Source organism: Nomia melanderi, chromosome 1, assembly GCF_051020985.1.
Source record: "Nomia melanderi isolate GNS246 chromosome 1, iyNomMela1, whole genome shotgun sequence".
In the NCBI taxonomy this organism is placed as follows: domain Eukaryota; kingdom Metazoa; phylum Arthropoda; class Insecta; order Hymenoptera; family Halictidae; genus Nomia; species Nomia melanderi.
In genome coordinates, this window is record NC_134999.1 from 23,674,133 (window position 1) to 23,688,218 (window position 14,086).

The 14,086-nt window shown below is 40.4% G+C and overlaps 1 protein-coding gene across 1 annotated transcript in view; it reads right to left on the minus strand.

Annotated features, from left to right (window-relative positions):
* fuss (SKI family transcriptional corepressor fussel) overlaps positions 1-14,086 on the minus strand; it is a 44,165-nt gene that overhangs the window by 27,467 nt on the left and 2,612 nt on the right. The window contains exons 2-4 of the mRNA XM_076373097.1: positions 5,803-5,899; positions 3,457-3,758; positions 1,986-2,575 (exon numbers count right to left, since the gene is read on the minus strand). Coding sequence (XP_076229212.1) covers positions 1,986-2,575; positions 3,457-3,758; positions 5,803-5,898 — 988 coding nt within the window. The 5' untranslated portion in view covers position 5,899. The remainder of the gene's footprint in view (positions 1-1,985; positions 2,576-3,456; positions 3,759-5,802; positions 5,900-14,086) is intronic.

Below are 14,086 nucleotides of genomic sequence, written 5' to 3' on the forward strand. Positions count from 1 at the left end.
ATAGAAAAATTATATTTAGAAAATATATATTAAATAATATAAAAATTATATTCAGAAAATACACATTAGAAAATACCACAAAATACACATTACCCAACATCACAAAATCTATCTCACAGAAATCACATTTAAAAGACACCCTTAACATTAAAAAAAGAAATAGCCTTTTTAAGCAGCAACGTCGCACATTAATTAAACAGGATCCCGTATTTACGTATGCTTGTAAAAATGAAAAACAACATTCCCGAGCGTAAAGCGCCGCATAAAGCGATCCGCGTAAAAATCATTTTGTCGGAAGGTCACACAGCCGCGCGCGTAGTGTCAATAACTCTGCCCGCATTAAATGACAATATTCGCAGCAAGTCACGGTTAAGCTAATCCCCTAAATAACCCGTCCATTTACCGTGGAAACGCGTAACCGACCAGCAGCTGCGCGCGGCGAGTAACTTTTGCGCCGGCCGGCGAATTAATGGCCACTCGCGCAAAGAGGTCTCTCCTATTATTAGTTAAAATAATTCCGATTGATTAATACTAGCCCCAGAAGTAATTCAAAATATTAATATCAATTCGACCGGGGGCGGATATACGTCGGTGGATATTAATAATTATTATCAAAGACTATGAATGTTGCTGGTCGTGATTAATAATTTCCATTGTTACCACCGCTCGTTTCCCGTGTGATCATGTTAATGAGCTTCGCTACTCCGGTGTAATCTATGTCGGCGGACGTTCACGTTGGTTATTAAAATTCAACGTCTCGCTGATTATTATATCCGGTAATTGAATGGGACCGGTAAATGTTGCTGGCCGAGTGTTTTCCGAGGTGTGCTCAAAACTGAAGATATTTGCTGATTTCGACTGTGATTGGTACGAGTGCTTCGATGATTTCAGTGTTAGAGGTTTGAATGTGGTGTTGGTGGATTGTCGGGGTCGCGCTGATTAAAATGAGTACAAACACGATGGGAATCGGAGGAGTTTTGTGGTTTCATGGAAACGAGCCTTTAGCTTCGTTAATTACAGGAAATCGGCGAAAGTGGTCCGATTCCTGTTGTGTTTGGGCTCATTTTAATCAGCACAATCTCAGCAATCCGTAGGTACTACATTGGAGAAGATAAGGTTAAAGTTACTGCAATTGTAAATGTGTAATACAAACTAAAAATAATCTAATACCGAACTATATAACTGAAATGCATTATTATTATTGCAGTATTACTAGTAATACAGAAAAGTTTCCAAATAATCATCGTTTAATTGAATAAATTATAGCAATTCAAGGTATCCAACGTGTTAATCACAAATCTCTATTCCTCTAATTCTTCCCATACCGCTAGTTCATTACTCATTCAATCTTGTATGCTCCAAAGACTTACCTAAACGAAACCAATTGCCACACATCATAAAACCAACGTCAAACCAAAGAAAAATACAATAAATATTTCTCTATAACTTAAAAACTAAAAGAGAGAGTTTAACTAGAGTAGACCAAGTGTCTACGAAGAACAGTTCCACCACATTATCAAACTCCTCCTACAAACTCTCACAAAGTCCTCCCACAAACTCCTCCCACAAACTCCTCCCACAAACTCCTCCCACAAACTCCTCCCACAAACTTCTACAAACTCCTCCCCAAACTTCTGCTCAAACTTCTCCTCAAACTCTTCCTACAAACTCCTCCCCAAGTTCCCATAGACTCCTCCCCAAACTCCTTCCCAAGTTCCCATAGACTCCTCCCCAAACTCCTTCCCAAATTTCTGCTCAAACTTCTCCCTAAACTTTTCCTACAAACTCCTCCCCAAACTCCTCCTACAAACTTCTCCCCAAACTCCTCCTACAAACTTCTCCCCAAACTCCTCCCACAAACTTCTATAAACTCCACCCCAAACTCCTCCCTAAACTCCTCCTACAAACTCCTCCTACAAACTCCTCTTACAAACTCCTCCCCAAACTCCTCCCACAAACTCCTCCCCAAACTCCCGCAAACTCACCAGGGAAGAGCACAGGATCTCTCTTAGCCAGCCAGGGTAGCACATAAGGCGGAAAGGGGAAGCCAGGCGACTTGGCAGCGGCGACGACGGCGGCCTGCTGGTGCTGCTGCCACACGTAGTCCATGACGAGGTTCCTGGACAGCGGGAGTGGCAGCTCCGGAAAGGGCGGGACCCTGGGGTGCGCCGGGGGCGGGTCGAGGGCGGGGATCTGTCCCGTGGGCGACAGCCTCGGCCGCTTCGTCGGTATAGGCGACTCCCTGGAGGCGGTGCTTAGCAGCCGCTTCCTGGTGCCGCCGTTGAACATCGCCTTGACGTCCTCCCAGGCGTGCACCACCTCGTCCGGCTGCTCGCCGGACAGCTTCATGTGGCGGCGCCACGAGTTGAAGTTCGCCGCGTCCGGCTGCACGTACTTGTCCGACGGGCCGATCCGGTGCGAGTGGAAGATGAACTTGTTCGGCGAGAAAAACAGGCCGCAGTACGTGCACTTGATGCACTTCGCTCGCGAGCTGTTGTAACGCGCCGGCAGGAACGCCCCGCTGCAGCCCCACGCGCACTCGTGGTGCACTGAGAACGCGAAGTCCTCTGGTAGCCTTTCGGGAAGACGTTCCGTGAATTTTCGGGTTTGATGGGATTGGAATGTGGGTTTGTCGGGATTGTTAGGGTGTTGTTGTTGTTGGTGGTGTTGATACTTGGTGGTTGTAATTGGTGTTGCTGTTATTGTTAGTTCTGCTGCTACTAATAGTTAATAGTTGTAATAGTTATTGTTGTTATTATTATTACTGCTACTAGTACTCAATAGTAGTACTAGTTATTGTTGTTGTTATTGTTACTGCTATTACTACATAAGAGTAGTAATAGATGTTATCGTTGTTATTGTTAGTAGTGCTACTGCTAATAGTTAATACTAGTAATAGTTGTTGATATTGTTGTTGTTATTATTATTATTGTCATTATTACTGTTACTACTACTTAATAATAATAATAGTCGTTGCTGTTTTTATTACTATTATTACTATTACTACTACTGCTACTAGTTAATAGTAGTGATAGTTATTTTTATTATTATTACTACTATTATTTAATAGTAGTGATAGTTATTGCTATTATTATTACTATTGCTAATTAACAGTAGTAATAGTTATTGCTACTATTATTACTACTATTGTTATTATTGTTATTATTATTACCGCTGCTACTACTCAATAGTAGCAATAGTTATTACTATTATTATTACTACTCCTACTGCTACTTAATAGTAGTAGTAGGTATTTCTATCATTACTACTATTACTACTTTTTAACAGTACCAATAGTCATTATTATTATTAAAAATTGTTTATAAAATTCAAAAAACAAATTTCGTGGTACTCAATGGCTTAATAATTGCGAAAAGAACGGGTCATTTTTGACCCTGGCAATTCTAGTGTGAACCATTTTCTCTAAAAATAAATTCCAATGGAAGTCAGACCAACCTGGGCGGCGCGTTGTCGCCGAGGAACGATTTGCAGAGACGCTCGGCTTCCCTCCTCGTGATCATGCCGCACCGCCGCGAGGAGACCGGCATGGCACCGGCACGTCTCAGGATCTCGAGCTGGACCGGGGTGCATTGCACGCAAGTGATGCCCAACGCGACCCTGCGGTTGTGGATCTCGTTGTAGCTGAACTGCTTGAGCAGCGTGTTGCTGATCTGAGCGAGGCACAGCCGCTCCTGGCCCTCGATCACCAGCGAGACGATGTGGATTCCGTAGAGCGACACCGTGCCCACCTGCAACTCCTGTGGGTTTAGGTTCTCAACGTGGCTCTTCACCAGCATTGGTAGTTTAGGTGCAGACCGTGGATCTTTGGGCGATTGATTCTTTAGAATGATTGGGGGAATGTTAAGAATTAGGAGATTTTCAACGTGACTACTGCAAGAAATTTTCGAAAGTAATTAGGGGAATTATAATGAAGAATGGGTTTTCCTAAGACATTTCATAGAAATCATGAAATTTTTTATATTTTGTATATCTTCTTGCAATTCTATGCAAGTTTGCACTTCGAAATTTTCCCCATAGACGCATGAGAATCCACAGCATGTTATTTATAGTGACACTCTATGGGTTTAGGTTCTCAATGTGGCTCTTCACCAGCGTCGCTAATTTGGGGGAGGCTGTCGATCTTTAGGTGATAGGTTTTTGAGGAGAATTGGGGGAATTGTAATGGAGAGTGGTTTTTCTTAAGAAATCTTATGGAAATCATTGAATTTTCTGATAGTTTATGTATCTTTTTGCAATTCGATGGTTTTGGGGGAAGCTGTGGATCTTTGGGCGATTCTATGCAATTTTGCAATTCCAAATTTTCAATTTCAATTTTCAGACGAATGAAAGGATATGGGTTTATGGAATAAATTTTCGAGAATAATTATTAAAGCAGAATTGCAATGGAAAATGGTGTTTTCTAAGAAAAATGTTATGGAAACCATTAAATTTTTGATATTTTGCATGTATCTTTTTGCAATTCTGTGCAAATTTGCAATTTCAAATTTCCCATAAACGCATCAAAATCTGCAATACATTGTTTACAGAGATAGTCTATGGGTTTAGGTTCTCAACGTGAATCATTACTGCAAGATATTTTCAAGGATGATTAGGAGAATTATAATGGAAAATGGTTTTTCTTAAGAAATCTCATGGAAACCATTAATTTTCTGATAGTTTATTATCTTTTTACAATTTTATGTAAGTTTGCACTTTAAAATTTTCCATAAACCCATTAAAATCCACAGTATGTTGTTTAAACTGACAGTTTATGGGTTTAAATTTTCAACGTGGCTCTTCTGTTGATCTTTGTGCGATTGATTTTTTAGAATGATTGGGAGAATTATAGTGGAAAATGGTTTTTCTTAAGAAATCTCATGGAAACCATTAAATTTTCGATATTTGCACTTTGCACGTTTGCACTTCCAAATTCTCCATAAACACATCAAAATATACGTATCTAAATAAAACACGATTCACGTTACTCTAATATTTCAACAACATTCCATATTTAATTAAAATAAACCATTCGAAATCTATTTCTATAATCAACTGATTTAATTCATACAGTCTTCATTTTAATCTACTTCAAAACAATTTAACATAAAACAACTGACAAAATCGTTTGTTCAATTCTCATTTATACCATTTTCATAATTAATGAATTATACATATCTAAATAAAACTCGATCCACGTTATTCTAACATTTCAAAAATATTCCATATCTAATCAAAACCAATCATTCGAAATCTATTTCTATAATCAAGTATTATTTAAATGAAAGATTGAAATGAGGACTAAAATGAAGACTATATGGCTTAAGTTTCATAATTATGGAACACATATATTTCTAAGGAAAATTTGATTACAGAAACAGATTTCGATACACGTTGAATGGTTCGGTTTGATTGAACATGGAATGTGGAATGTTAGAGTAACGTAAATTGAGTTTTATTTAGGCATGAAGTTATTGTTATATATATGAACAACTTCATACCTAAATAAAATTCGACCCACGTCACTCTAACATTCCAAAAATATTCTATACTTAATTAAAGTAAATCGATCAATCTATTTTTACAATCAACTGGTTTAATCCACACAGTCCCCATTTTAATCCACTCCAAAACAATCCAACGCAAAACAACTCGATACCTAAATAAAACTCGATCCACGTTACTAATATTCCGCATTCCATATTCAATCGAGCCGAACCATTCAACGTGTATCGAAATCTATTTACACACAGCACTCCCGTCGAGAGCCGCGTGTGCCACACACTGTGAAGAGATATATGATACCTGATTGGATTTCGAATGCGACGGCGGCTGCGGCGATTGTGCTGATTTTTGGGGCGCGGTTATCGGCGGTAGCGACAGCACCGCCGGCCCGTCCATTCTGCAAAAACAATCAAACAACCAATCAGTTTTTTTCTATCCGACCCGGTGTCCGACGTTTTATCGGCCGTTTAATAAATTAGCGGACACGCTAATGAACAGTTCTCAAATTACATTCGTTTACAATTTAAATTCCGCCCAGAGAAGCGGAACCCGCGCGGGCAATTTGTTTTTATCGTGATTGTGCTCGTGACGGTTCGTCGATGATTTCGATGATTTCGATGATTCTTTGTGGAATGACGCTGGTTTTACTGGGATTTTTCGATTTTATGACGATCGTGGAGTTGAATGTGGGGATTATTAAAATTTAATTGAGGGAGAATGATTGAAGGAAATTTGCAATATTTTTCTCAATAAATATTCATTGTTTCGTATGTAATACGTGCCCAATGGATTGTAGAGATCGCGATGATTAAAATGAGCCCAAACACGATAGGAATCGGAGGAGTTTTGTGGTTTCATGGAAACGAGCCTTTAGTTTCGTTAATTACATGAAATTCGTGAAACTAGTCCGATTCCCATCGTGTTTGGGCTCGTTTTAATCAGCGCGATCTCAGCAATCCATAGCTACAACATTGGAGAAGATAAGGTTAAAACTGCTACAATTACAAAATAATCTAACATCGAATTATGTCATTAAATTATTACACAAAACCACATAAATACTATGCCATTGAAATTTATAATCCCAATTAAAATAATTCACAATAATAATTAATAATAACAATTAATATTAACAACATTCTTTCATTATATATTATTTATTTCAATAACTCATAATAATTCATAATCCTATCGTCTCGAATTTTATTCTACATCCTTAACTCCTCCAACTGATCACTCACTTTAACCCTCGCAGTACATTATGATTATTTCCTATTTTTCCACATTAAAATCTCTCTCTCTCTCTCTCTACGAACTTGTTAATTACAATCACTAGAACCTATACCCCATTAGTGGCAGCAATAGTGATCAGCTTTCGGGAGTAACGCGTGGTCCCCAAGTGTGATTAACTTGCTCGGGAGGACCATTTTTAATCGTCGCCGTTAAATACTTCGGTAATTACACCGAAAGAGAGCCGTTGCAGGAATTAAACCCCCATTTGGTAAAGTCGTCGCATTCTGGGTCTTTAACGAACCTAGGAATTAAAAGGACCGAGTGCTTCGTTTTCAGACGGCTCCTTCTAGCCAGGTTTTTTCAATGACATTAATCGCCTGCATTAGAACCGACGTTCCCAGACGACGGTGTTCTGAATTTTACCGCCACGGCGATAGGTCCGCGAAATTATTTATCTGATTTAATTACTTTCGGATTTACAGGTACAGGATTAGGTTCGAACAACGTCTGTGTCTCGTCGGGAAATCTTGAATATTTCCAGTAAACAACTTTTGAGTGTAAAGGGTTAACCCTTTATAATGCAGATATAACCTTATCTTCTCCAATGTAGCAGCTATGGATTGCTGAGATTGCGCTGATTAAAACGAGCCCAAACACGATGGGAATCGGACTTTTACGAATTTCACAGTTTTACGAATTTCATGTAATTAGCGAAGCTAAAGGCTCGTTCCCATGAAATAATCAGACTTCTCCGATTCCTATCGTGTTTGGGCTCATTTTAATCGGAAGAATCTCAATATTCAAGAATCGGACTAGTTTTACGAATTTCACGTAATCAACGAAGCTAAAGGCTCGTTTCCATGAAATAATCAAATTTCTCCGATTCCTATCGTGTTTGGGCTCATTCTGATTAGCGCAGTCTCGACAATCCATTGGCACGCGTCACTACCGGAAGCTGATCACTATTGCTACCACTAATGGGATACAAATTCTACTAATTGCTAATAATAACAGAATAAAAATGAATAATTAGAAGGAAAAGCAACAAATACCCATCATCTATTTGACAAATCAGACGACATCACTCACCACACCCATCTCCTAAACCGAAATCAACCACGTTCGACCTCAAAAAATTGAATTGATGAAATTTCAATTGCAGTAATGTTAATTTTATCTTCCCAAGTCTAGTATCATTGAATTCCTGAGATTGCGCTGGTTAAAACGAGTCCAAACACGGTGGGAATTGGACTAGTTTTACGAATTTCATATAATTAACGAAACTGAAGGCTCGTTTCCATGAAACCATAAAACTCCTCCGATCCCTATCGTGTTTGGGCTCATTCTAATCAGCGCAATCTCAACAATCCATTCGCACCCCTTACTACCTTTTGCCATCACTGACGGACTACAGATCCTATCGATTGTAAATAACAAAAAATGAACAATCTCCTCAACAAATCGAACCACGCTCACCATCAATCCCTCGGCCCACCCACACGCCGTTTCACAGAGCTCCGTAAAACTCAGACAAAGCCGCAAGAAAGCTACAAAGTCAAGCTCGGCCCCGTCATCGTCATCCTCTTACCAGTCGCTTTGACGCAGCGAGCGCGCGCGGGTTCCATTAGTTTAACGCGCGGCGTCTCCGGCGGGTCGGCGAATTTTTCATGAGAGCGTCGAAATAAAAACGAGCAAACCCGTCGGCCGACCGGGGAAAAACGACGCTCCGATTTTCCAGGTCCCTCCCCCGGCGAGGAACAGAGAGGAATCGTCTCCGACGCAGACGATCGGGGGGGAGGGCGACCCTCGTGTTGATTTTAATTGAAAACGCCTCCATGAAGATGTACTCTATACACCGTTCGCTGCGCGCACAACGGTGCACGCGGATAAAACTCATCTACAAGCGGCGGCCTGGCGCAGCCGTGATGTAGAAACATAGCGAGCGAGCGAGCGTCCCCCGGGACGGAGCCGGGGGGTAATTCAATTTGACACCCCCCACCCACGCTTAAACAAGGCAGCGCCCGTCCGACCACCTTGCCTCGCCCCCGCCGGCCCCCTCGCCGGCGCGCGCCGTCTCTGTCTTCCGCGGAGCCTCCTCCCACTCCGTCGCGCAAATTAAATTCTCATCCACCGTGAAACAATGCCGGCACCCGAGCCGGAACGTCCCCCTCCTTCGAGACCGCCCCCCCCCCGCACGCCCCGTCCGCCGAGCAACTCCGTCGGCCAGTTCCTATCGTGCGCCGACCGTACCGCCCGCCCGCCCGCACGGCCCCCTCCGCCCCGCCCCTTTACGGGAGCCTCCTGGATGCTGGTCAGCGGTTCGACGGATTCGACTCGAACCGACCGCATTAATTACTCGCTACTTACAATTAGTGCAAACTATCGGCCGCGCGCGCTGGGCTAATGGTCGCGGTGTTTGTTCGGCTACTTATGCCACCATTAGCTAATTGAGGAATGGTAATGAGGAATTATTGAGGGGGTTTGGCAAGTGTTTATGGCGTTATTTTGGGGTGGTTAGGTGGTTGGGTGGATAGGTTGATTTTGTGTGTGGTCGTTAGGGATTGGTAATGAGGAATGATTGGAGGAGGTTTGGAGGGAGGATTTGGGAAGTGTTTATGGTGTTGTTTTGGGTTTTGGGGTTGTTAGGTTGATTTTGTGTGTGCTATTGGAGGATTGATGATGAGAAATGATTGGGGGTGGGGATTTGAGAGGTGTTTATGATGTTGTTTTGGGTTTTGGGTTGGTTAGGTTGATTTTTTGTATGGTGATTGAAGATTCATAACGAAGAATGATTAAGGAAGAGGATTTGGGTGGTATTTATGGTGTTCTTTTGGGTTTTGGATGAGGAATGATTGAGGAAGGGAATTTGGGTAGTATTTATGATGTTCTTTTGGGTTTCGGATGAGGAATGATTGAGGAAGGGAATTTGGGTGGTGTTTATGGTGCTGTTTTGTGTTTTGTTGAGTTGTTTCGGTGGTTAGGTTGATTTTATGAATGCTAATTGAGGATTGGTAATGAGGAATGATTGAGGGAGGTTTGGAGGGGGGATTCGGGAGGTGTTTATGGTGTTGTTTTGTGTTTTGTTGAGGTGTTTGGGTGGTTAGATTGATTCTGTGTGTGATAATTGAAGATTCATAATGAGGAATGGATTGGATGGTGTTGAGTTATTTTATGTTATGGCGACTGAGTTGTTTTGATGGTGGTTAGTTTGATTTTATGTGTGCAGCTGCTAATTGAGGACTGATAATGAAGAAGTTTTGGAGGAGGGTGGGGATGGAGTTATTTTATGTTCTTTTCCTCGAAAAGCAACAGTCTGCATAACTATCCACCAACTATCTCAAAGCACCTAAAACGATCGACCAACCTCCACCATGAAAATTCCCCCATAAACCCATGTACAATACCCCAAAAATTACCTGAAACCCACCTACAACAAACACAAAACAACAAAAACTCCCGAAAACCAACACCTCAACCATCCAACCCCCAAAAACCCCAAAAACCACCAAAAACCTTGACCCAACCTCCACAACGAAAATTCCCCCAAAACCCCAACTTGATCCCACCTACAATACCCCAAAAATCTCAAAACCTCCCTGAACCCCTATTCCCCTCGTAATTATTAACCACCAAGAAGAAGGTCCCGAGCAGGACATAAAACCGGTAGAAAAACAGCATTACACGTAGAGACTAGGATCGACGAGTGGATGCAGAGAGCGCTAAAGCAAGAGCTAAAGGGCGGAGGGGCGGGTGGAGTGGGGTGGCGCAGGAACGACGAAACAGAGGGTGGAGAGACTAGTTATAATGGAAACGTAGAGATTTAACAACGTTACAATGAACGAACAAGCGCTTCTCCTCCCGGCCGGGCCGGGGGCCGCCGCCAGCAGCCGAGGATCGCAGATTGAATTGTAAAATAACCGAGAGGGGAACAATATGCCTCGGTACAACATTGTGTTTGCATTTAAATAATCTGCGAGCCCGTGGGTACGCTTATCCTGGTGACTTCCAGGCTGCCCTGCGCGGGCATGCCACTGTGTCCGTCTCTGAGTTCCCTTGACGGTGGACTGAGTATTGAGATGGTTTTTTTGAATGTTTCTTTGGGAAAGATGTGTATATGAATTTGTTAGGTAATTGTTGTGAAAGGAGAAGTTGAAGGAATTGAAGACGAAGCAATAGATATCATTTGAAAACGTAATTTTGAATTTTAACACTGGAACTAATGAGTATTGAGAGCTTTTCGAAATTTTCTTTGGGAAAGATGTGTATGTGAATTTGTGAAGCAATGATTAGAAAGAAAGAATTAAAGACGAAGTTAGTTAGTTTACTCTAGAAGGTTTTGAGAATTTTTGTGGGATTGACGAAGTAGTGAAAACAATTTGAATGCGTAATTTTCTTGAATTTTAACACTAGGACTAATGAGCAGTGAAACTTTTTGAAATTTTTTTCATGGAAACTATTCACTTGAACTTTTTATGCAATGATGTAAAAGAAGAAATTAGGAATTGGTCATTTTGACTCATTTTAGTTAGTTCACACTAGAAAATTTTGAGAATTTTGATATTATATGTAATGTTGAAAAATTGAATTGTTGTGAGAATGATTTTGTGGTGATGTAACGAAAAGTGTTCTTCTACTATAGCTGTTACATACAATATTCTAATTTCTCTGTCACAAGAAAACACAGTAAATTCCGCCAAAATTAATTATTATTACACTAACTTTGTATTGAAACTAGAATCCTTCTACTGTAGCTATTATTCACAACATGCAAATTTCTTTCATAAATTCTGCCTTTACAATTAACCCTTAGCACTCCAGGTTGTTTGGTAATCTATCAGCAACTGCAACGAATTTTTATAGTATTTTCAGTGAAAATAAGAAATGCCATAACATTTCTATCTTTCATTTTCCTTCTCACTACAAAACTTCGATCTGTGAAAAATGTAATAATTCTAGAGTAATTCCATTAAGATCCATTAAAATATTTAATATCACAACTCCTGCAATATTCAAGCCTGCAATATTCAAGCCTACAGAGTTTAAAGGGTTAATTCTTCTTCTTCTTCCAATTGTCCCATCATTATCAGACACCATACAAACATCCCGAAAAATCTCCGACACAAAAATCTCTCATTTCCTCGAGAAGATCGTCGGCGACCGGCGAATCGAAAAATTACTTGAACTGACGAACTTCAGTAACTCCTGTAATATTCGAACCAACAGAGTTCAAAGGGTTAATTCTCTCAATCGTCCCATCATTATCACACACCATACAATACAAACATCCCCGAAAAATCTAATAATTCTAGGCTACTTCCGTTAAGATCCATTCAAATATTTAATATTACAACTGCTGCAATATTCGAGTCTACAGAGTTTAAAGGGTTAATTCTTCTTCTTCTTCCAATTTTCCCATCATTATCACACACCATACAAACATCCCAAAAAATCTCCGACACAGAAATCTTTCATTTCCCTCGGCTAAAACATCGAAACCGTCCAAGAACGCAACTTTCCTCGAAAAGATCGTCGGCAAACTGAAAATTTCAAGCCTACAGAGTTCAAAGGGTTAATTCCTCCAATCGTCTCATCATTATCACACACCATACAAATATCCCAAAAAATCTCCGACACAGAAACTTCTTATTTTCCTCAGTTAAAACATTGAAACCGTCCAAAACCGAACTTTCCTCGAGAAGATCGTCGGCAAACTGAAAATTTCGAGCCTACAGAGTTCAAAAGGTTAATTCTTCTTTTTGTTTCAATTGTTCCATGATTATCACACATCATACAAACATCCCAAAAAATCTCCGACACAGAAATCTCTCATTTCCCTCAACTAAAACATCGAAACCGTCGAAGAATGTAACTTTCTTCGAGAAGATCGTCGGCGAACTGAAAATTTGGAGCCTACATAGTTCAAAGGGTTAAAAAAGGGTTAAAGGATTAATTCTTCTTCTTTCAATTATTCTATCACGCTTATCACACACCATACAATACAAACATCCCCGAAAATTCTAATAATTCTAGAGTAGTTCCTTTAAAATTCATTCAAGTATTTAATATTACAACTCCTGCATTATTCGAGCCTACAGAGTTCAAAGGGTTAATTTTCTTAATCTTTTCATCATTATCGCACACCATACAATACAAACATCCTAAAAATCTCTCATTTCCTTCAACTAAAACATCGAAACCGTCCAAAGAGCTCGCTCGAACTTTCCTCGAGAAGATCGTCGGCGACCGGCGAACCGAAAAATTACTTGAACCGACGAACTTTAGTAACTCGTGAAATTGCTGCCGGAGGAAAGGGGCGGTGGAACTTTCTCCCAGGATCACCTGCTCCCCGAGCGGAGGGGGCGGGCTTATTAATTCCCCTAAATGGAGCAGGTTGTTGTTTTTAAGGTCTTTCGCGAATTAAATCCAAAACGATGCATGACTAATCTCTGGACAAACAGTTTATGGTGTTTGCCCGTGCCTGCGAGCGGCCCCCTCGTGTCCCGCGGGACCGGCTCACCCCGTGAACCGGCCGGCGACTCGCTTAACCGTTCGAGTGCTAAACAAATTTTGATGTGTTGTGTGTGTGTGTCGGGGTAAGGAAGTGATTGGCGTGTGTGGGAGAGGATTAATCAGGATGAAATTTTGATTCTTTGAGACATTGTGGACTGGCAGTGAGGAATGTTACTTTTTTTTTGTGAAGACACTTAGTGTATTACTTTTGTATATGCAATTTTGCTAATAATGAGGGTAATTAATAAGGACGAAATTTTGATTCTTTGAGACATTGCGTAGTGGAAGTGAGGAATGTCGTTTTTTGTGAAGACACTTACAATTAGTTATGCAATTTTGGTAATAATGGGGGTAATTAATAAGGGTGAGATTTTGATTCTTTTTTAAGACGCCTACTGACAGTGAGGAATGTCGTTTTTGGGTGAAGATATTTAGCTATGCAATTTTTCTAATAATGAGGGTAATTATAAGGGTGAAATTTTGATATAGATAAAGTTTTTTAAATTTATTGAGTGTTATTAGAAAAGAGATATGAAAAAGTAACGTTTGTTCAAGTCAAATTATCAAGTCAGTATTGAAAAAACATAAAATTCGAATTGATTATCTGTTTAAAATACATTACATAACAATATGATGTCTGAGTTGTTGTGTGTATAACAATATAAGTTGATCTCACTGAAGATTTCCATCCGAACAATTCAGTTTTCTGAAAAGTAGCTGGCACGTAATGTGTTCGCGGCTAACGTAAAATAAACGTGTCAATATAGATAAAATTGTTTAAATTCATTGATATCAATTAATTAGGGAATAGGTGTTGTGTTAGTGCAGAAGAAACATGAGA